This window comes from Momordica charantia, assembly GCF_013281855.1.
Source record: "Momordica charantia cultivar OHB3-1 chromosome 10 unlocalized genomic scaffold, Mcharantia_2.0 BLBB01000010.1, whole genome shotgun sequence".
Lineage (NCBI taxonomy): Eukaryota > Viridiplantae > Streptophyta > Magnoliopsida > Cucurbitales > Cucurbitaceae > Momordica > Momordica charantia.
In genome coordinates this window covers 8,829,151-8,854,584 of record NW_028275158.1, presented here as the reverse complement: position 1 = coordinate 8,854,584, position 25,434 = coordinate 8,829,151, and the positions used below count along the sequence as shown (strand labels likewise).

General features: G+C 33.7%; 1 protein-coding gene and 1 long non-coding RNA gene across 3 annotated transcripts; both read left to right on the top strand.

The window, feature by feature from the left end:
• Positions 1-14,752: 14,752 nt before the first annotated feature.
• On the top strand, positions 14,753-18,237 carry LOC148208494 (uncharacterized). Of its 2 annotated transcripts, XR_015788550.1 has the most exons (4): positions 14,753-17,159; positions 17,612-17,725; positions 17,873-17,938; positions 18,027-18,237. It is a non-coding gene; the product is annotated as an uncharacterized LOC148208494 (long non-coding RNA). The 2 variants fall into 2 exon arrangements; XR_015788551.1 differs by lacking the exons at positions 17,612-17,725; positions 17,873-17,938.
• A 4,642-nt stretch (positions 18,238-22,879) lies between these two features.
• LOC111012777 (uncharacterized) lies at positions 22,880-24,738 on the top strand. Its single transcript, XM_022287039.2, has 4 exons — positions 22,880-23,318; positions 23,443-23,629; positions 23,828-23,921; positions 24,038-24,738. The coding sequence occupies exons 1-4, from the start codon at positions 23,059-23,061 to the stop codon at positions 24,487-24,489; spliced, it is 993 nt and encodes a 330-aa protein (XP_022142731.1). The 5' UTR covers positions 22,880-23,058; the 3' UTR covers positions 24,490-24,738.
• The last annotated feature ends 696 nt before the right edge of the window (positions 24,739-25,434 follow it).

Genomic DNA, 25,434 nt, shown 5'->3' with positions numbered 1-25,434 from the left:
AGAAAAATATTTTTGTGTTTTGACTGAAATGTCCCACGTTATATTACTTCATACTTTGTTATAAGATATGAATTAATAGGTATGAGTGACACGAAAGCCATTAGAAAAATTTTATCACCACGAGAATATTGGAAAACGTTCCAATTCCGTCATCGAAATTTATGAAATAATTATTTAGTAAAAAAATAAATAAATTATAATTTTTATTTTAAGGCACATTGAGACTTGAACTGTGACATATGTAATAACACTCAAACCTCTTACCAGTGTGCCAACATCTTAGGATACTAACTTATTTTTATTTTTATAAATAAAAACTTTTATTTTTAAACTTTGTTTTAAATTTTTTTTTTTTTTTTTTTTTTTTGCATCTTATCACTATGCCAACAACCTAAGATGCAAACATTGTTTTTTATTACAAAAACAAAACTTTAAATTTATTTTTTAAAACTAAAAAAAACTTACGAATTTTGTTAAATTAAAACAATTTTTTTTTATTTATTTTGAAATTAAAAAAATTCTTTAAAAGAAAAAACTTTTATTTCAAAATTTAACAACATAAGATCAAATTTACGTAAAACAAATTTTATTTGCTAAAAACTAATTTTCTTGGCTAAGATTCTTTTCGAACCCATGACCACCATACCACCAAAAATTCCTATTTTTTTTCGATTTATTTTAACCGAAATTTTAAAGCAAAATCTTTTCTTTAAATGAAATAAAATTTTTATTTACTTCATTTTAAAAACTATTTTTATTTTATTTTTGAGACATTTTTATTATGAAATCCTTTATATCATTTTCCAAAATTTATTTCTAAAAAGAGTATTTTTTTAAAAGGAAAAACTTGGTTCCTTTTGCTAAAAATAAACTATTTTTTTATTATTATTAAAAGAAGTATCAAGGGTTGCACAGAGATTTCTACCGGGCTTTTGCCAAAAAGTAACAGGAGCTCGTGGATGTAAAAGTGGATTGCCGGACTTTTCGCTGTCATCGGAATATTTTCAGATCGTTCGCCGGTGGTTGTTGGAGGGCGTCGGGGTCGTGCTGCTGCTAGCCGCCACGCCATTCGTGTTTGTCGGAGTGGTTGAGAGAGATTGAAAAAAAACTGTGGTGGTGAGAATAACATAGAAGAGCTAAAAGAAGAGGGAGACATGGGATTTGAGAGAGAATGAAACAATAATAAAACAAAACAAATAAATGGCTTGGGTTTTGGGTAGTGAAGAAGAAGAGGGAAAGAGATTGAGTTTTTTTTTTTTTTCAATACCCTCTGTCCTTGTTCTTAAATACACAAAAAAAAATATAATAACAATAACATGACCTGAGTCAAATAAAACCAGAGAGAGAAAAAAAGAAGAGAAAACGTAGGAAATGACACCTATGAAACATTTGAAGAAGAAAAAAATCAAAATCAAAGAAGAAAAATATGTTTCTTAAATATCTAAATAAAATCCTTATTTAAAATAAAATAAAATTCTCTTTTTTAAAAAACAAAATCCTTTTAATAAAATCAAATTTTATTTAAACAAAACATTTTTTAATTTCTTATTAATAACATCAAAACCGTGAAATAAATCTAAAATTTTTTTTAAAATTTAAGTTAATTTAAACTTTATCTTAAAACTAATAATAAAGTAAATTATGTGGGTTTGAACCAAAACAATTAAAATAAAACTTAATAAAATAAAATAATAATAATTAAAATTAAATCGGACGAAATACAATGTCTACAGTGGGTATTCATATTTGAGTATCTTGGAAGGAAACCGCGTCGATTTGAACAATAGCAATCGATTTTATTCTAGAGTGTAGATTAGGATTGAGTGAGAGCTAAGGAGTCTCCCATGTTTTTCCCATATATGGTATCCTATTTTTCGATTAATTGTGCTAGAGCTTTTTCTTACCCCAGCATCGGTAGGTTGTGTTCATTTCTTGGAATCATTTATAGTTTTTTTTTTTATGATACATCGTTTTACAAAATTTAGCACAAACCACTACTATATTTTTACTCTATTACATATTTGGTATTCTTGAGCATAATCTTAAAATATTACATTAAGTTCCTGTGGATTCGACCTCGTTCGTACTACAATTGACGAATATAGTGTACACTTGCACTAGTATTCACCTCAATTGTAAGCACGCAGCAGCAAGCATTGGTGTAGATGGCGGGGTCGGCGACTGTGCAGGTGGTGGTGTCGACGGTGGGTAAGAATCAATTGAAGGAAAAGTTTGGGAAAGTGAATATGATGCAGACGATGATGTTGAATTGGAGTGATACTCGTGGAGGCTGTAGGCACATGGATAAGGCAAAGTGGGTATAGGGGAGGTGCATGGGTTTGGCAGGTCATGCATATGGCTAGTAGATATGGGTTTTGGTGTGAAGATAAAGGAGTGGGCAGAATGGTATGGAATGAGGGTGGTAAGGGCAGAAGATACGGGATCATGAGCTGAAATAGTAAGATTGTGGGGTGGAAAAAACCATGAGAATTTATAGCAGGTTTCCTTTTTTATCACCTAGTTTTGAAGATGGCCAAATAATTATGGATAATGAAAATGTCCATTTATATTTGGTTTATTTTTTACACTTTTACCCTTTCTATTTGTTTTACCGTTTCTATTTCGTTATTATTTTTAAAAACAAAATATCTTTTAACTTCCCTTATATCTCCTAGATTCTATCCCTCCCTCCTTGATTCTAGTTTTCTTTTTAACCATTATTGTTATAAACTTGATAAGTGGATACATAAGGGGAGGATCAGGGAGGAAGACGATTGGAAATGATCAGAGCTGAGGGTACGGTAAAATCAAGAGAGGGAGACAAATCTTGTTAGGCAATTGTGGGGCAACGCAACGCAGTGAGTGATAGAGGGGTTACAAGGAGAGAGAGACCTATATGTTGAGTTTCTACGTATTGTCTTTTGGTTTGAGGTAGGTATAATGCTTTATATTTTTGTATTAATTGTTCAAAAAACTACACCTTATTCTTCAAATTATTTGTTCGTATTTGTTTCGCCGTTGACCTTCGTATTTGTTCGGTCGTTGACCTTCGCCGTATTTGTTTCGCCATTGACCTTTGCCGTATTTGTTCCGTCGTTCACCTTCTTCACCTTCGCCATATTTGTTCTTCCATTCACCTTCGTCGTATTTGTTATTCAGTTTACCTTATTTTGTTTATTGTTTACATTTTACCTTTTTAGTATAATTTTCAATAATTATTTTCTTGTTTAAATTTTGTTTTAGATTTTAATTTAATGAATATTTTTGTTAGTATAATTCTCCTAAAAATTGGTTAAGAAAATTTGAATTCGAAAATATAAGTAAGATTCTAAAAATATTTGAATTAATCTATAATAATGGTTAGGAAAAATATAGGTAGGATTCTCTGCAAAAATGAGAAGTAATATATTAATTAATAATCATTTTAGGGATAGGGTAATTTCGTATTTAAAAAAGTGGTAGAGATCTTCGTGTCTTTATTATGGCTATTATTGAAAATTGAAAGTTATTTGACCATTTTTTAAAATTGCCTATTTTGAAAAGCTATATCTATTGTTACCCCAAAAACCATTGGGTTGGTTTGAGATTAATGTAAGTAGGCTGATACAAGGTGGGTGATGGTGACACGGGTTGTACAGAAATTCAGAACCCATATGCAAAAGGAAATTCTGCTTCGTTAAATTGAACATGGCGAAAGATAAAAATTTGATAAGTGGAATTAAGACATTTATGGCCTTTTATGAGAATTGAGCTTGGACTCAAATAGACACATTTTTTCGGATTGAAAGGAGAATTTATGGGAGTTAAACGAGCGAATAAATGGGAAGTAGGCACACCTAAATGGTCTTAAATCCAAGTAGTTCAACTGCTTGTGAAGTACCGATTCCAAAGGCAATTTGCCACAAAGGACAGATGATGGAAGTTCATTAATTAGTAATGTTGGAGTCCGAAAGGCCTCCCACCAGTAGCAAAGAGGCATCGATGTTTGGACAAGTAAGGTCAAGCCGGTTTCAATAATATGACAGTGCCTTCCTTTCGCCTCGACCATTTTGAGCAGAGGTATAGGGATAAGAATATCGATACTGAATACCTAGCTAAGCATATAGTTGATGAATATGAGTATATTATCAGATTGCAAACTTATAGTAGAGGATTTAAACTGACTTTTAACCATTGTTAGAAAAGGATTAAAGGCGGTAATAATTTTGCTTTTTAAGCTTTAAAGGATAAATCAAAACAAACCTGTTAAAATCATACAAAAGTAAAAGTAAAATGAACATAATATCTATAACCTCATGTAAAAACAATAGGTGTCGAGCCCCCACTAGGGGGCGGTTGCATGAGAGCTAGAATTGGGAAAAGGAAGAGAATATGTGAAATTTGTCATACTTACACGCGTCACAAAAATTAAAATTCTCATTATTATGAAGGGATCAAATTCCATAGTGGAAGTATGTGAATACAATGCTTCGATTTTTCCTTTAAAAAAGTACATAAAAGCCATAAGCACTAAAGGTTGAGAATTGAGATGAGGAAAAAAAAAAACTTTTGAAGAACCTCTTAAAAAACACAGCAAACCAATGTCTCCAAAAGATCTTCCCTTCTATTCTCTGGTATGGACCTGGTATGGATCGGTTAAAAATTTTCTCACAAAGAATTCTTTACACTCTGTAATCGTTGGGAGAGATCTTCCAGGAGAGGGAGCAAACTAATTCTTTTTTTCAACGCAGAGATTCTTTGCATTTAACAGGGGAAGTTGATTCCCACCGCATCACTTCCCCACTCCCCTTTAAAAATATAGTGGAGTTATTTAGTTTAATTAAATGAAATAATTATTAAATTAATTAATTAATTAAAATTAAACCTTTATTTCAATCAAAATTCAAATATATCTCTCATATTATACAGTTTAATTTCAAATCCTATCCAAAATTATAATGGATCTACATATACATTATATTAATGTTATCTTATACAATTAACCTACATTCCGTTATATAATTTGAACACTTCAAATTCTTTCAGAACTCTTGATCTTCGTTTTATTCATTGTGAGCTAGCAATGAGACCTAATGGACATACAGATTATAAGTTCCAATGACCCGAGATTAATTAATTAAACTTATTAATTAAATTAATCAACATTCATTAAATATGAGACATTCCACTAAAGACCCATAATTGCACTCTTATGCACTGTAAAACATGTTGCGTCCATAGATATAACCATTACAAGTAAGTCAATCCTTCACGAGTACTCGTCTGTAATTATAGATAGGTCAAATTATCGATTTACCCTTGTAATTACTCATCACTCTTCAAGTACCACTAGTACTATAATGAACAATCTGTTTATGGTCGAACCATAAACTAAGTCCCTCTCAGACCTGTGAGAGAGTAGGGTCCCATTGTTCAAGACTCGGAGTCAGCACTTAAGGGAATAACTCTTCTACCTACCTTAAATATGACAAGAAGTAAATTTCATCATATGTGGCTATGTTCCCAGCTCACCACTCGGTCTTATTCTCAAAATAGTAGGATTATTAAGTCGGGAACCCGGGTCACTCTCACCCATACAAATCAAAGGACGATCCCTCATAGACAAAAGTTCATAACTCACTCAGGATTGAAATTGAGTTACATATGGTCACCCTATGACATATTAATCTCGTCAATCAACGGTGTTACAAAGTGAGATTAAAACATCCTAGCTTTGGCCACTAACTATTGGAGTGAAAATAGCTTTGGCTTCAAACATCCTAGTTTTATGCAAAATATCGTTAATATATTTTTCTTGAGAGAGATACAAACCACCAGAGGAGAGATAAGAAATCTCCACGCCAAGAAAAAACTCAATTATCTGATCTTTAAGTGAGAATTTCGCATGAAGTAGAGAAATAAAGTCTGTAATATAAGAAGAGGAGCTTCCTGTGATGACAATGTCATCAACATAAACAAGAATGTAACAATAATGACTTCAAGACACGAATCAACAAAGTAGGATCTGACTTAAAGTAAATAAAGCCCAAAGAATGGAGATAAAAACTCAACTTTTTGAACCATGCACGTGGAGCCTGTTTAAGACCATTTGCAAACAAGTCTATTAGAACCAATAACAATAAATCCTGGTGGTTGATCCATATGCACTATTTCATTAAGAATACCATGCAGAAAAACATTGTTGATATCAGTTTATCGAATAGACCATCCACATACAATGACAAGAGTATGTAATACCCATATTGTTATAGGTTTTACAATAGGACTAAATGTCTCTTTATAGTCTATGTCTCCGGTTGGCTTTGTAAAGAGCAACTAACCCATATGAATTCCTTTTGATTTTTAATACCCATTTACAATCTATGATTTTCATATATGGAGGTTGAGAACTTTATGCTTGAAAATACTATTTTTGGCTTGAGTTGTCATCCTAGTAGAACTTGAATTATTAATACAAGTAGTAGCAGGAGCAGATACCTCTATGGAAGAGGATGAAGAATTTGAGGTGGGGAAGTGATTGGGAGAGGAAACATTACATGGGGGAGGAAGGAGTTCTAGGAGAGAATGTTGTAGAAAAGAGAAAACAAGTTTCATCAAAAGTAACATCTTGAGAGATATAAAGGCGGAAAGACACTTAAAACCTTTGTGAATATTGCTATAGCCAAAGAAAGTACACAGAAAAGAATGAAAGTCAAGTTTGTGATTTTTATAGGATCATAGACAAGGGAAGTCACTACAAGAATTCAGAGTTTCAGCGATGACAAATTTCGTCGTTAAAAGGTCAAAATTCGTCCCAAAAATATTTGGCGATGAAAACAAGTCGTCGCTAGAATCGTCGCCGTTGCCCAGTCGTGAGAGGGTTTCAGCGACGACTTCTATTTTTTATCGCCGAAGGTCACCTTCTGAGACGAAAGTTCATTTGGTCGCCCAAGGTACCTTCGACGACCAAATTCATAGTCGTCGCCGAAGATATCTTCGGCGACGACATGGATTTGGTCACCCAAGGTGCCTTTAGCGACGACATAGATTTGGTCGCCGAAGGTGACCTTCAACGACGAAATCTTATTTGGTTGCCAATGCTACCTTCGACGACGAAATCTCGATGTTTGTTTTTTTTGTTTTTTGTTTTTCCTTTCAACCATATATTACTTCAATAATAAAAACCTAGATGCCATTCAAATTTCATATAAAAATTTATAATATTAAACAAAAATTGGTTTTACAAAAAGTACAAAAAGTCCATACAAACTAAAATTGAACAACCTATTCTAAGAAGTCCCAAAATACAAAACCTAAACATATGAAAAATGTTTCATATCATCAAATTTTTCACGAGAGATATTATCAACTTTTTAGAAGCTTTCGATACAGAAATCGAACGAACCTGAAAAACAAATAACAAATAAACTTATGTTAACAAAAACACTTCCATAAGTTAACTCACCACTTCCACTCAAACAAACTTTCAATTCTAACTCATTCCACAGGACAAACTAAACATTCAAACTTTCCACATGCCATGAACTAAAAATGTCATTCTCACTTCATATGCATGAACTCAAAGTATACATTAAAAGTTAACAAAAACACATTAAAACATCTTTCAAATTCACAAAACTTACTCTCACTGAGTCTTAGAAACATGCACACAAACTCTATCACCAATTCACTTAGAATTCAACAACGTTATCCAAAAACACTTAGTAACCCCCCCCCCCCCCCCCCCCCCCCCCCCCAAAAAAAACACTTTCATATATTCAAAAAACTTTCAAATTGACAAAACTTACTCTCACTAAGTTTCACAAAACTTAAAAACATGCACACAAACTCTATCACCAATTCACTTAAAATTCAACAACGTTATCCAAACACAAACTCTATCACAAATTTACTTAAAATTCAACAAGCTCATTTAACTCCTTGTCTTTCTGAGAGAGACGATCATCAAGCTCTTTGTCTTTCTGAGAGAGAGGTTCCTCAAGTCTTTCTGCGTGAGACGATCCTGAAATTCTTCTCTTATAGTGTATATTTCTTGAGACAGCTCTTCTTCCCATTGTGAAGATGCTACACTTGAAGCAGAATCTCTACAAGACTTTGGTTTTGGGCCCCAACCAGCACCCCTAATGTAGCCTGATCGATAACCAAGAACTGTTTCCAATTCTTCTGGGTCTGGCATCGGTTCACCTCCATCTTCCGTAGATTCTTCTCTTACACGCATCATGTCTAGCTATATACATATTTAAAAAATGAACAAAATGTTTACACATAAAATTCAATGCTTAATTTGAAGTTAATTGTTATAAGATTTGTAAACTTACGTAAGCTGTCTCCGCTCCTTCGACCCAACCTTTAGTGTCAGAGTACCTAGTCTCCCTGAACAAATCGATTTCAGAAAAATTGTCACCTCCCTCTTATTCTTTCTGCAATTGATAACACATAATTGTTGGTAATCGATCTTAAGTAATATAAGTATATGGCTAAAAAAATATTATTGCATTGTACCTTCCCCTTTGCAATAATAGTAAATGCCTTTGGCCCCGCACGATGGTTGAATGACATCTTCGCCCTGTTGCATTTGTTGGTCTCAGATTTTTTCTAACAAAAGAAAACTTAAATGAGAATATATATTGAATATAAATTCTAAAAAAAAAGTATAAATTATATTCGTAAATTACCTTTCACTCATCTGTCTCCCATCTATCGCACAACATGTTCCAATCGTCTGGTTTTGCCAACAACCGCTCTAGAGGATTGTTGTGTGCAATCTCAGGTGTGAGATAACTCAGGTAGTGTTGGCGCAATTGTGCCTATACGCCTTATGTGTCGATCTCATCTCATGCTCACTGATTCGTTGAAATCGAAATGACCATACAACAGAAAAACATCGAACATATATTTAAGTGTTATTACTGTTGCATCATAAAAAATGATAAAACATATTAAGTAATTAATCTCAAACCTTGAGTTGAGTTATAATTGTCCTCTTCTGAATATCTTCGACCTCACTCCACTTGTTAACCTTTAGGTCCACTTGTTTGCATGTATGTACCCCGATCGCAATAGAGAATGTGGTGGCCATGGGACATATTGGTTTATTAACTATGTGGTCACATTGAATATGTATCTTTTATTTGTTGCACAAACTTGATTTTCTAGCTCTATCAATCAGGTATATCTTCGCATGTCTAATCTATCTGTATGTTGCCAAACAGTAAACCAATTAGTTAAATCATACTTATTTATTTTACATATATTTAAATTTATGTACTTGGAGGAAAAGCCAGAACAGGTGGGTCTACTAGTGGATGCTCATGACCTCTATACATGCAACTGTAACTGACCTACTTGATCTGGTCTCATTCTTCTACGAACTTAGGCAACCAACGAAAAGTATTATATATTGACAAAACAAATACTCAACATAAATCAATTTGATGCATAATTTATACAACATATATTTAAATCGACATACTTGGAGGAATACTTATTCGTTATAGTACTCACCATCAACATCATCTATACTATTACCAATTGACGCGTCCCGTCTGATTCGTCATTTATAAAATAATTCACATTGCTCGTATCTATGCTTCTATTGGACTGTTCTCGACCCTCTACGACAATAGGATCAACATCATCTCGACGCAATGAACTATCTTAAGTGGATTCATCAATTTCGATCTTAGGTCCTACTTTTAACAACGAAATTTGATCATTTTCAACGTCTTCTTGTTTTGAATATCCCATACAAGTTTATTTAGAATATGTTGCACAACTTTCCAATTATTACCAAGCTTCTGACCAGCGAGAATGAACGGGTCGTCGGCATACCAATACTTAGACGTATTAATCGACTTAAAACCTAAGTCAACTCGAATTCTATTCTTCTCAGAGTACGTGTCAAACCATTTGCACTTAAAAATTATGACACGTCTCCCCTTAGCATAATCTAACTCCCAAATATCACTCAATACAACATAAAAATTCATGTCATCCTCTTCTTCTCCACACACCATGACCTCACTATTTTGTGTCGTTCGACGACTATCGCGTTCTATATTATGGAAGCGTAATCCGTTTACAATACAACCACTATATGAACGTGTAGTTAGTGAGGGCCCTAACGCAAGTGAATAAAGATCATCATCTAATTCGCCTTGTTCCCTTAATGTCAAAACCTGTAATAGATCATAACAAAATACTTAACGATTTTGTTTTTTGTTCATCTACATTAAAACCCTAGAAATCAATATTACCTTTTTTTTTAACCAATCAGGAAATGGTGTACTGTGTCGTTCATATAGGATAGAAACATTGTCTCCAAGGATTCGAATTAAGCTCAAATGTTGACTACAATTCCAAAAAAAGGAGAAAAACAAAATTAGTGTTATATGTACTAAGTGTGAAATTAAAATGAACGTAGCATAAGTCGAACTTACTTGTGATACGACTCTATCTTTGCACAGTTGTTCAGTACATATCAGTGTGCAACTTTTCTTTCAATGATAGATTATGTTTTCGAAGTTGATGCCCTTAGAGGACGTGCACTTAGCCTGAACACATCAAACTGCCCATAATTTTTATAACCGGCAATAGTATCATCGTTGCATTCATCTCTATTGAATCTCATTTTAATTCTACTTAGATACAATGAGCAGAAAGTCAACGATTCATTCATGACGAATGCTTCGGCTATCGAACCCTCAGGATGAGCTTTGTTCTTCTTTTGTGCATATTGTTTTAAAGTTCGGAGACTTCGCTCGATAGGGTACATCCAACTGTAACTAACTGGCCCCACAATTTTTGCTTCGTATGGTAAGTGAACTGCATGATGTATCATAACATCAAAAAATGCTGATGGGAATATTCTCTCTAACTTACATAGTATGATTATAATGTCAGATTGCAATCGATCCAAATCACTGATGCGTATTGTCTTTGCACATATATCACGAAAGAAGTTACATAGCTCAATGATAGTCGTACCCACAAACTTTAGTACGTATGCTCGAATGGCAATCGATAAGAGTCATTGTAGCAAAACATGACAGTCGTGAGTTTTGAACCCCTACAGTCTCTCATCCTTTGCGCTCACACATCTTGATATATTTGACACAAATCCATCTCGAAACTTAGCTGATTTCAATAATTTGCAAAACTTCACCCTCTCAGCAGCAGTTAATGTATATGTAGCATGTGGTTTTACTACTTTATTCCCCTACTTTTGTAAGTGTAAATCTTTCCGAATTTTTTTAATCTTCCAAATCCAAACGTGCATTGATCGTGTCTTTTGTTTTCCCATCAATATTTAACAAAGTTTCTACTAGATTGTTGCATATGTTCTTCTTGATATGCATCACATCCAATTTATGTCTTAACATAAGTTTCAACCAATAGGGAAGTTCGAAGAATATACTTTTTTTTGTCCAATTTAATTCTCGCTTTCTTTTACTCTTTTGTTTGGTTGGATTCTTAACAAAATCTAGAAAATTCAGTGTATTTACTTGTTGAAGAATTGCATCTCCATCCATTGACACTGGTGGAGGCGTTGTTCTAACTTTCCATCATGCAATCTACTCACATGTCAACTATAATTTTGTGGAAGATAACGTCGATGTCTCATGAAACAAATTTTGTTTCTTATTCAAAAAGATGAATTATCATCTTTACATATAGGACATGCTTGGTATCCCTTCGTACTCCATCCGAACAAGTCGCATATGCTGGAAAGTCATTGATAGTCCGTAAAAGACCAGCATGTAGTTGAAAGTATTCACCACTTGCACAATCGTAAGTACAAACCCTAGTATCCCATAACTCTTTTTAACTCTTGAATTAATGGCTGTATGTAAACGTCAATATCTTTTCCAGGTGACTTCGGCCCAGGAATATGCAATGATATTAATAAATTATTTGCCTTAATGAATTTCCAAGGAGGCAAATTGTATGGAATAAGTACCACTGGCCACATGCTATATGAATTGCTCATATTCCCAAACGGATTAAACCCATCTGAAGCTAGTCCCAAACGAACATTTCGTGGGTCTGAAGCAAATCGAGGAAATGTGCTATTTAGATGCTTCCACCCCAAAGCGTCAGCTGGATGTCGTAAAACACCCGCTGTCTCAACTCGTTTTTCTTTTTGTCACCTCATTTCAGAAGCGAAATGTGTTGAAGAAAAGAACCTTTTCGATCTTGGTATCAACTGAAAATGTCATAACAATTTTTGGGGGACTTGTGAAGCTTTCCCATCACTGTTTTTATAACGAGGTTCACCACGTACTGGACAACTTTGACATTCAGAATATTCTTTCCTGAATAATATACAGTCATACTTGCAGGCATGTATGGACTCATATGAAAGTTCTAAATCACGCAGCCTCCTTTTAGCCTCGTATGATGTACTAGGTATAGATGCAACTATCGTCAATGCTTCGTTTAACAATTCAAGTAACATATCAAACAATTTATTATTCCAATTGTTACTCCAATCATTTTTCTGGAGATACTGCAACCCCTTATGATGAAAATGCCCCAACCTTTTGTGCCATAACTTAGTGTCATTCACTTGACACTTGAAAGCTATTTGCTCCTTTTTGAATGGATCTAATGAAAAGCTCTTGTGCTGCATCTTTATTTTGAACAACTCATTCCCACTGGAATCAGAAATGAGGCACTTCTCATCTTCAAACAACACTTTAAATCTTTGATCTACCAGCTGACCAACACTTAACAGGTTTTGATCAATCTCAGGAATAAACAACACTTCACTAATTAACTTGGTTCCAGCACAGCTCTCTTTCACTTCTAGATACTCACCATTTCCTATCTTCACCCTTGACTTGAATGACTTGTCAGGGTCCTTGAACAACTCTTTGTCACTTGTCATATGATTGATACACCCACTATCAACCAACCAACCATCACATTGAGTGGCTGATGAGAAACATGTAGCCACAAAGAGTTGATCTTCTTCTTGCTATACTGCAGCATGTGCTCCTCTTTGTTGTTGAGTCTTGGCACTTTTACAAAATCGTTCAATGTGTCCCAATAAATTACACCTTCTACACTTCACATCTGGCCTTCTCTAGGATCTGAAGTGTGGATGGTTGTTGTTGTGCCTCAGCTTAATAGCTAGAGGGTGCAAGTGCGCACACTGTCACAAGTAATAATCTGGAAATATTCCAAGTTCGTCTCCACAAGGACTAGTTTTCTTTTAAAATTGATTTTTGCAAATTGCTTGAATGAGCAATCGGGTTTGGGATAAAAATTGGTGAATATGTTAGGATACACAATTTAAAAACACAAAGATTAAAAAACCAACCTTCTAATAAGATTTAGTTCTAAAAGATGAATTACACATATCAAGTGTGCCCGTAATTAAACTCAATTTATGCAAACTGGTTCAACTCCTATTCCATACCGCTTTTGGTTTGTTTAGAAGCTTACACTAGTGTTTACGTATGTCTATGCAACTCTAGAATCCTAAATAAATCAAGTTCCAACTTACGTTTAATGGGTAAGAGAGCCTATGTCTAGGATCTTGTTTTAGTTCTTATTTCTAAGTAACTTCCCGTTTTACCTTGATGAGATCCGTTTTGACTCTAACACTACAACAAATCTGGCATGGCCCGACATTAAAATTGCCCCAAAACAATTCATTTTTCATTTTACTCCCAAAAATTTCATTCTATCATTTTGCCCTTTTTGCACTGCACGAAAACACGAACCCATGAATGATGCCAGCAAAGTCCAACAATCGATTCACCTCTTCAAAAGGCGGGCATAATCAATGGTCTCTTAGTGAAAGGAGATTTCGTGAACAACCAGAGGCAGAAAGCTAGAGGTCTCGACTTTCCTCACCAGAATCTCTGAAACAAAAGTAACAGTGTAGAAACCGAGGGAACAAAGGATGATTTTCGGTGGTATATCGATGAGCTTCAACATCAACAACGAGAGGTCCTCCTCCTTTTCTTAAAACGTGTATGTATTGGGTTCTTTATTTATTCTTTTTGTTGCTTTTTCAGTTATTCAACGATACATTAATGTTGTTGCAGAGTATAGAACGACTTCTTGATTCTTGTAGATTTTGTAGGAGACTTTCAAAGACCTAGGGCTCAAAACTTTGCCATGGACCTTATTGGGGATTTATTTAACCTATAATTGTTGATGCGTGGATTTCGGTCCTCCGGTTCTCCTCCTCGCACCCACCAAACTTGTTGATCCGGGACTAGTACCTGCAAAACCAAATCGAGCTAAATCGGTGTGACTCTAATCACACTGGCTCCGATGCTTAAGTTAGCAAGAGAACAACGTAAATGTAGTCAACTTTTTAGATCCCCTTACCTCTATGGCTGGATCAATACTTATAGCGTGAAGTTGTTCCAGTTGCAGGGCTTATCCCCTTACCTCCGTAGCTAACCCTAATTCACCGTTGCAGGGCTTGGGCGAAATTGTCGATCGAAGATGGGGGATCACTGGTTGGGCCGTGGGCCGAGCACGGCTCGGGACCGAGCATCGGGTCGGGACCGAGCATCGGGTCGGGACCGAGCATCGGGTCGGGACCGAGCACCGGGCCAGGACCGAGCCCTTCGTGGCTCAGTGGGCTTCCCTCCGGTCGCTTTCCTCGTTCTCTACCCCGGCATTAGGTCATTCTTTGGGCAGGCCCGTTATGTCACGGGCCGGTCTTCCCCAATCAGACTTCAACTCCTTGTCTCGTTTCGGGTCGTTTTTGTTCTCCATAACAATAATAAACTCTTCTTTTTATCTAGTTTATCTATTCAATATCTCTGAAGTGAAAAAAAGAACACAAAAAACTGTGTTGTTTCCGTGGAGTTAAATAATTGATTTGTAATTTTTCTGCCGGTTCAAATCAAGCCAAAATTTGACTAATTTATAGACCCAACATTTATATCTATACATTAACGCTAGATTGGTCTTCATTTTTTCCTTCTTTTTGTGCTTGATTTTGTTCATGTGTTGGAGTCTTGTTTGTGGTTCCTTAAGAAGCAAATTGGAAACTTGGAGGAGTTTAGACTCATGTTGGAACTGCATTCAAGTTGAAGACATGTCTCTGACAACATAATTTCAACGATACAATTACTATTTTAAAAGGATTCTCTTTCGATTGTTGGGATTGTGATCAGTTTTGGGTGTTTTTGGTAACTAACATATCTTTGGTGAGGAAAATTTAAAGGCTTTGGACTAATGTTTTTTGTGTCCTTTTGATAAAAACCTTCCAAAGTAGTTGGCTCTTTATCTCCTCACTTATGTTCTTGTGAAAATTTGCTTACATAACTTGAACGGGATATGCAGACAATGTAATATTTTTGGATTTTGAGTATTGTTTGTTTTGCAAAATGTTTAATAGACTTGATTTGTGTGATTTAAATTGTGTGGGTGTTTTGCTCCTTAAGTATATAGTTGTTACGTTATATCAGAGTAAAGTGTGGTGTCTTTGATTTCAATTATTGTGTATTGTGTTATTATATTGAAGCACAAGAAAAATTGAACCAAAAGAATAATTAAAGTAGGAAAAATTTTCATGGTTCTATTTTGTAGTTCTACATTTCCCATTTTTATATAATTTAGATATATATTTGTTTGGTTTCATTTCTAAGAATGGTCTACTGAGTGTGGTTTCTTAGATGAGATTGAAATTAGCGAGTTAGAATACAATATATTATAAGCTATGAAGATGATAGGTTAAATTTTCTCTATGTTTTCTGCTACTCCTTTTATAATCTCCCATTATTTTTCTCGCTCACATTATTTTTTTAACTCACTTCACCAAATATTTTTCTCACTCACTTCACCAAACAACCTTATGTTGTTCATGCCCATGTACCTCACCTCTCAAAATCTTTTTTCCTTGGAGGTATTATTTCCTGTTTATTTATCATGTTTTACTCTCATGGGATATATATAATATCCTACAACTCTGCAACATTTATTTATTTGTTATTGAACCTATGAGGCCATCAATTAAGTTGCACATAGTTCCAACAATTTATTGTCAAACATTTACTACATACGTTTAAATGTTTAATCGCACCATTCATTCATTATTAGTATTATAAATTAGTTCAACTCTGCAACATTTATGGTTAATGGTTTCTTAAGCCGCTATGCTATTGTTCAATTTTGTAGTTAAATAGTTTCTTACGAAGTTTAGTGCAGTTCAATTTTTTAGTTAAATAGTTCATTGGGAGGTTTTGCAGTTATTGGTAGGTGTAGCTAAAGGTTTTTCTACTCTAAGCTACTAAATATGGGTAATTTTTGGTGATAGGAACTCTAAATCTTGTTTTTCTTAGAAATCGGGGATGCATTAGTATATCTTATTCAATAAGGTCGTAACTCTAAATCTTGTTTTTAATGATTTGGTTACATATAAGATGTATTTGTTTGTCTCATTAAAGTTCTTAACAAAAATATGTTGCAAACAAAAACAAAGAGGCTACTGTTATGCTATGCCTCATACTGAAGGACCAAAATTGAAAAGAATCTTTTGGTATTAATTATTTGTATACAACAGAAAATTACTATAGCACCTCATACATGGATTGATTTGCCTGCTATGGAAGGATGATTTTCCACCTGCTTTTGAGGTAATATTGAGGGAGTTTTTTGACATTTCAATCTATCCTTTAAACTTTCCATTTGAGGTTGTAGCACCCCATATATGTATTGATTTGGCTACTATTGAAGGATGACTTTCCAGCTATTTTGGAGGTAATATTGAAGAAGTTTTTGACATTCACTTTAAAACTTTCTATTTGATGTTAAATACGCAGCTGACTGTGTAATATGGATTCTCCTTAGTAATTATTCATTGATCAACTATCATTTGTAGCAGCTATGATTTTCTTCTCTCATCAATTCTTTAATGTTATACTGAGCTTATATATTTTGTTTTATTGAACACTTCGTATCTCCATGAAAATTTTCATGCGCATCTCAGGTTATCTCTTCAATCTCATTATCTCTAATCCATTGTTATCTTAAATTAATTTCCCTACATTTGTTATATTCCCTGACGATTGATTGATTGATTTTTTTCTCGTTTCAGCGAGTCAACTACTACTAGAACACTTGTTGCCTGGTTTTGTCCACTACAGCATGTTCGGACGATTAAGATATTTTCATTTACAACATTCAAGGTAAGGTATTTATGTTTTGTGGTTGTTTTAGATTATACATTTAATTGTTGTTATGTATCACGGTGACATAATGTTTATTTTAATTCTTATCATAACAATTTTGTGATTTCTTTCATTGACTTATGGGATATGATAGTCTTTCTTATGTTAATTATAATTGACATTCTTCTTAACTCAATGATGAGCATGTTGTTTCTGAAGCAATATGGACCATGTTTCCAAGTATGCTTCATGGCTTTTCTGCTAGACATTTTCTTTTATGCTTCTTCGATATCATTAGTTGAATTTGTTCTTTTTAGTCTTCTTGTTCTGCTGAACACTTTTTGAGATTCCACCATTTTATAAAAGGCAAAGTGCATACTCCTCTTGTTAATATGGTGTTGTTAAATCTTTTGCTTAGTACTAATCTAGGATACTTCTTTGTGAATCTACCTGATTTTTTTTCTTTGCAGTCTCTTCAACTTGTATTCAAGTAGTTTATGAATCTCAAACATCTAAATCTCTAGTTTATGGAAAAGTTTGGAATGACTGAATCTAGCACAATAGTTTATCGAGACAAAAATTTGGTAATACCTTTTTTCTAGGATTCCTTATGTTTATGTATATCTTTATGAAAAATGAACTTATGAATTTCAGTTTGTCTTTTTCTTTTTTGAGCAAATTATAGTTGCTTATTTCTCTAAAATATGTTTATATTTTTTGTTATCCTTAAGATTCATGTGGTTTGAATTGTTAAGCAAGGTTAGATTACTATGAAGCTGTCGTAAAGCTTTGCAGAGGTAACCTTGCAGTTCTTTTTTTTTCTGTTTGATTTATTTTAGTAGCTCTATCCATAATCTTTAGTGCTTTATTCACTCATTTGTCTAGGTATTTAATGTGGCTGATTTGCGGTATGTCTGCACCGAAGCTAGAATGTCAGCTATCCGTGCCAAATGGAAGTAGGTGATAGATTTAGAGTCATGGAAGCGATCGAAGCTTTCATGTATTTAGTTCAGTTGGTTGGTATTTCATTCGAGTGATGTGTTCTTACATTAACTATAAAACATTGTGTTACATATATATTACTACATTCCATTTTTTTTTTCATAGTGGTGTAATTTGCTTATATTCATTATTGAAACCTCTTCAATTATTCATTGTTTTCTTCTTGGTTCGGTGTGAGTTAGCTAATAATCATATAAAAATTAAATACTATTTTCATATTTCTTAGAGAAAGATGATATTGTTGGTTTGCTAGCGTATAACCAACAATATTATTTTTTTATTCAATTATTAAAGAAACAATGACGGGCAATGCCCATCATCAAAAGCCCATATTTAATGACGCAAATACGATGACGTACATTTAATGACGTACATACGATGATGGGCAATGACCGTCATTAAAAGTTGTCCGTCATTAAAACGAGACAATGACACTCGTAAAGATGTCGGTCAATGCCCGTCATGAAAAGGCAAATTTGTCGTAGTGTAACTTTTTCATAATTAAATTCAAACTAATGTGATTTAAACAAGTGGCCAACAAGAAATCAACTTGATGAATTAGATCAATTGAGATAAGCAAAAGAGAGTGTAATAGGACGTGCTCACTGATAGATGTAATTTAAATAGATGAACTAAACTCGTAGGAGGGTTGAAGAAACAATTATCTACTCATGGAATTGAAAGAAATTAAAACACAAGAGAAGATAACAAAAGAAAACATTTTAATTAGAATTTGAAAGAAAGTAAAAAATGGAACAAATTGAATTGCAATAAAATAAACAAGAGTAATTGTAGAAAAATAATTGAAAACAAAACTTAAATAAAAACTACAAAACTAAAATTGATAACAAAGTAGAAAGAAAAACAAAAGCATGGAAAATGAGATATCTTGAAGTGATGCTTGGAAGCTCCTTTTATTGGCCATAAAGGTAACAAGATGTTGAGAAATGCATGGGAGGTTGGAACCAAATGAGGTTGTAGAGATTTTAGGAACCAATAACAAATCTTGGACCAATAACTTGGTTAAAAGTGGTTATTCACGTTTTGATCATCTAGGCATCAAATGTGGGTGAAGCATTGTGAAGCTGGAACTTTCAAAGCAATCTCGCTCGTTCATTCCTCTAGTAAGCTAGAATTTCTGGTCATGCGATGTGCTCATTGTGATCATCAATCTTCACTTTTTCTTATAAAATAAACATACTTACACAAATTAGCCTTCATTTACCTATAATTGAATTCCAAAGTCCCTAATCACAAATTATGCACATTTTCTCTAAATTATATGTATGAACATACATTTTTCATCTCAAATAACCATCAACTAAGCATGTAAACCTACACTTTTTAGCCTTTAATCAAGTCTTATTAGTTGTGCTACTCACAATGCTTGTATGCACTACCAACATCCTTTGCAGCAGATTTTGAGCTATTGCTGCCACTCGCCTTCTATCCTTTCCACTTCTTCTCTCTTCCACCTTCTCCCTTATGCATTCTAGCTTTCAGTGCCCTTCAACGCTTCCTTCTTGCCTCATCAACCTCCTCTGCTCCTGTACTTGCAAAGCACTAAAAACTTCTCACTTTGAGTTTGGAGAGGTCTTTAGTATTCTCTAATGAAGCAATGGTTGCTTCATATCTCTCAGGTACTAAAACCAAAATCTTTTGAACCAATCTATTGTCAAATAGATCAGTTCCTAATGCTCTTGCTTTGTTAGCAATCCCGATCAACTTGTCTAAGTACTCTTTGATGGACTCAGAATCCTTCATCTGCATTCTCTCGAATTCCGTCACCAAGTTCAACACCTTCATGCCTTTAATCCTCTCATCGCCTTCGTACTCACTTTTGAGGAACTCCCAGATCTCCTTTGCTGACTTCAAGGCCATAATTCTGTTGAAATGGCGGGAGACACAACTACATATAGGCAAGCTCGAGCCTTTGCCTTCCTAGTGACCCTCTCCTTGTGAGTCTTGATCTAATGCATTGTTGGATTATCAGGAAGTTGAGCAATTTCATAATCTTGCTCAATTGCTTCCCAATAATCACAACCCTCCATGTAGGCTTGTATTTTGATTGCCCATGCTTGGTAGTTTTTACCATCAAACACAGGTGGAGCCAGTGAAGAAAGATTGTTTGATCCTAACTCCATTGAACAAAACTCTCACAGGTGTATCACTTAGTTTCTCTTAGGAATATTTCACTAATCCTCACTCATAGATCCCTTAAGAATTTATGGCTCTGGTACCATTGTAGCTCTTATTATTGAGAGAGAAATGAGAAAGTGGGGGAGTGTCAGTTTCATTCAATGATGCTACATATTTATACATACTTTCAGTCTAAAAATAGACTCAACTAATTCCACATAAAAGGCAACTACTCGCCATAAGAATAGCAACCTACCTAGTTGACTTGACTATAACAAAAAATAACCCTAACAACTTCTTAGAAACTAGGACTTGGATTAGACAAATTCAAAACTAAAAGAATCAAACTTGCAATTTTAAGTTAACTTACATGAACTTCAAAATTTATTAAAAATCTAGTTCTTTTTTTTTTAAATATTAAAAATCTATTTTTAGTGTCATCTTTCTCCAAATTTTGTTACTTGACATATCTTTTTATTATATATATATATATGTATTTATATTATATATTAAACATTTTGTACTCTTAAGCTTTCAAGATAATTCTATTTGGTCTTTGAACTTTTAAAATGTTCATTTTAATCCTTGAACTTTCAAGTTTTGTTCCATTTTGTTCCTTAAACTTTAAAAAAATATCTACTTTTAACTTTAAACTTAAAAAAAAAAAAAAAAACCATCATTTTTATCCTTACTTTTAATTTGATTTTAACAAATTAATATCATGACTTCGAGTATTTGTATTAACATGTTAGCATGAGCGTGTATTCAACCCACGCATAGGATTGAAAACAAGTGCTGGGTAAGCATTAGAGAATAATCTACCAAGGACCAAAATGATTACTTTTGTAAAGTTAAAGGACTAAATTAGACATTATATGAAAGTTCACGGATCAAAATAGTTATTTTTTTGAAGTTCAAAAACAAAATAGGATTAATTTTGTTTCTTTTACAGTTATCTTCAAATGGAAGCTTATTAAAAAGTTAAAGTTGTAAGAAACTTATTCAAGTTTGAGGTAAAAATTGTCACGTTGACACACCTTGCCAAATTTTTTTAAATATATATTTTTTAGTACAACATGTGGAGGTGGGAGATTGAACTCACTATCTCTAGTTAGATATATGTGCTAATTAATATTGATCTATACTCGTTTTGTCAATTGTTTTTTTAAATATACTCTAACGCAAGTGAGTGAAGATTTAAAATGCAGCCTAAAATTATAAAAAAGAAAAAAGAAAAAAAAAAGGCACTTGCAAATAAAAGTTTTAGTAAAATAAGCGAAATAGCAACCACATTTAGTTTTTTCAAATATAGCAATTTTGTTCAGATAAAACGGAGGTCCAATTGTAAAATTACAAATTCACCCTTTATTATATCTGATATATATATGTAATATATCTGACTACTGATATATATCTCTGATATACCACTGATATAATAATGATATACAATTGATTTACTTATGATATAATCATGATATCTACTCAACTTCTAGCATGTCTTACCACTGATATACGTATGATAACTATTGATTTACCATGCTAATACAATACATATATATGTGATATATATTTGATATGTCTCTAATTTACCGTTGATATACAAATGATATACCACTGATATAACTATGTTATCTACTGATATAATTTATTATATGATTATATGATTTACCACTAATATAACATTGATATATACTTAATATGCTTCTAATTTACCACTTATACACCTCCGATATAACCACTATATCTACTAATATAACTATTATATATGTGTGTTGATATCTTTTTTTTTTTATATCATATGTGTGTTGGTATCATACTATTATATCAAATATCTTTTTCAGATGAAAACAATGGTGCAAAATTTTTTATTTTTATTTTGAAATATAAAGTTATTATATAAAAGGTTTATGTGGATCATGCACGTCCAAAAAGACAAGATAACATTTGATGTACTTTATAAATTTAAATAGTTGATATTCCTTATATTTAGTATCTAATTAATATTAATATTGAATAAATAGGAGTGATATAGTAATCAACATTATTGATAATATTAGTATATTAATCAACAAATTGAAATGATAAACTATAATTTAAACAGCTGATATACCACTAAAAATTAAACATTTGATATAGCTTATATTTAGTATATCAGTTGCAAATATATTTAGTATATCATAAATTAGAAGTACATCAGATATATATATTATATGTATAATATGTACATTTGATGTATCAGTGGTATATTTGATAACGTATATCATAGTATATCTGATACTGTATATTAGGGGTACATCGAATGTATATCAGAAGTATATCAGAGTTACATCGGATGTACATTAGATATAGATTTGATGTATATCAGATATAGATATACATCAGATATATATTAGATATCATAAGGGTAAAATTGGAATAATAAAAAATTCGAAAATAAAAATTCAAATATTTTGCTATATTTGAAATTTTGAAATATATAAAATATTTTTGCTACCCATTACGATTACCAAAAAAAAAAAAAAAAGGTGTCATGTAATTTCACATTACAAAAAACAAATAAAAAAGACTTAAAATGTATTCCTGATCGTTTCAAAAAAAAAAAAAAAGAAAAGAAGAATGTATTCCTGATCTCAAGTCTTTTCTATCTTCAGCCTAAAACGCCCAATCGTGAATTGTGAATCTGCGATCGCTTCAGTTCAAGAGTTGCTAGGCCAGTGGCTAGGGTTTGAGGAGTAGACTTCGCCTTCACGCTATCGGCTTATCACCGCTCTAAATCATGCCACCCGGAGCTACGACGGTGAGGCCGACGGTCGCCGGCACCGGAGTTCTCATAGGCGGCCTTCGAGGAACGCCGGCCATCCAATCATTGGAGCAATCGCTATTCAATGCCTCTCGTCCTTCGTCTCTCGCTGCCCGCTGGGAGAGCGAGCTAGTCATGGAGGCCGGGGAGCCTGTCCCTAGACTCGTATTTGGAGCCGTTCCAAGCTTCCAAGAAGCTAAGGAGGCCACGGTAGAGCTGAAGGAGACCTTGGATGAGTAAGATCTACTACCACTCCATCTCACTTTGTTGCCAATTTGATACGATTTTGAAATTCAAGTAATTTTTCGTTGATGATCCTAAATTTTTGGCTAAAACTCTAAATACGTTTTTTAATTCAAGGTTGTATCCGTTTTCACTTGAGTCCTCTGAATTAGAAACTTCGTTGATACCTGGACTTTCTCTGCCTCTGAACACTGAGGAACGTGAGAACAGATCTCGTTTAATCTGGGAGAGGAGAACAAGTAATCCAGGGCCTGAACATGCTCTTCAAGCATTTAGATTGCTCAGAAATAACCCTAAAGTTCAGGTAATTAATTTAAAAGCATTCAATTTGCTTAATAACACCACATCTCTGAAGTGCATTGGACCCATTTAACCTCTGGGAGTGTAGATTACTTCTCAAAATGCTGGAGAAATGGTAGAATAAAACTTCAAGGCCCCTCGCCTTGATAGGTCTTTGAATTGAATCTCAGTCTGTGTTTTCAACTTTCAATTTGTTTTCCAGACTGTTGTTGCCTCCATTGCCTCTGACCCAACTGTATACAATGCTATGATTGAGAATCCTGAAGTTAAGCAATTCATCCTTGAAAACAGAACCAGTAAGGTTTCAGAATGTTCATTTAGTCTGAATCCAACATTTTTTTGTTTTTTTTTTTGAGAATGAAGAAATGTCGTGTTTCTGTTGTAAAACCTGATGGGGTTCAATTTCATGTAGGTTCTGATACTATTGAGGATGAAGCAAATGTTACCCAAGTGGGGGAATCAGGAGCAGGCGACATGGGAAAGCTCAGGAACCTGAAAGATTCAGTAATTAGAATGGTGACCAATATACCAATTAATCTTCCAAACTTATTTGGATCTTCGGCTGCAGACGGTGCTACTTCTGGATCAGATCACAAAGAAAATACTCAAAGTGCCCCCAAAGGTGGCAAGTCAGCATCAGGCTTTGTGGAAAAGCTCAGGAGCCTTAAAAATTCAGTCGTTGAAATGGCTGCTCATATACCAAATTATCTTCCCAATGTCTTTGGATCTTCAGCTGCAGAGACTGTTTCTGGATCAGATCATAAGGGAAACACCCAAAGTTCTCCCACTGATTGGAATTTAGGAACATCTCTTATAGGGTTGGCAGTCATGGTTATCATGGTTGTAGTCTTCAAGCGAGTTTAGACTCTCTCTCTCTCTCTCTATCACTACATTTCGCTGGACTTGTGGAACCTATATCTACCTTCATATGGATGCTCCAGGGTTCGGTAAGTATGTTATGAGAGATTATGTCTAACTATATTTATATTATACTGGGGAGATATTGCATTATGACTTAACAAATCTGTTTAGCTTTTTTTAATCAACTCTCTACGTTTGTATATAGAATCAATCTTGCTATGAATCGTGGGACTGATGTTATGACTTGACAAATCTGTTTAGCTTTTTTTAACCAACTCTCTATGTTTGTATATAGAATAAATCTTGCTATGGATCGTAGGACTGATGTTATGACTTAACAAATCTGTTTAGCTTTTTTAAACCAACTCTCTATGTTTGTCTATAGAGTAAGTCTTGGTATACATGACCTTACTTGAACAGAATCTGTTCTATAGGTTGTACAACTATTTCCTTGAGTTCTAAGAATAAGTCTTGCTATGGATCGTATGACTGATGTTATGACTTAAAAAATCTATTTAGCTTTTCTATCACAACTCTCTATGTTTGTATATAGAAAAAATCTTGCTTTGGATCGTGGGATCGACGTTAATATGTTCTGAAACTTTTAAAGCAGTTTGGCTGGTGCATTCTTCTAGTAAGTTGAAAATGCTGGTCACGTGATGTGTCTGATGCATTGTGATCATCAATCTTCACTTTTCCTTACAAAATAAACATATTTGCTCCAATTAACCTTCATTTACCTATAACTGAATTTCAAAGTCCTTAATGACAAAATATGCACATTTTCCTTCAATCATATGTATGAACATACATTTTTCATTCCAAATAATTGTCATCTAAGCATGAAAACTTACATTTTTTAGCCTTTAATCAAGTCTTATCAGTTCATTATATGGACATGGGTTAGTATTGTCTTTTTAAAATTTCACAAGTATAACATTTAAATAA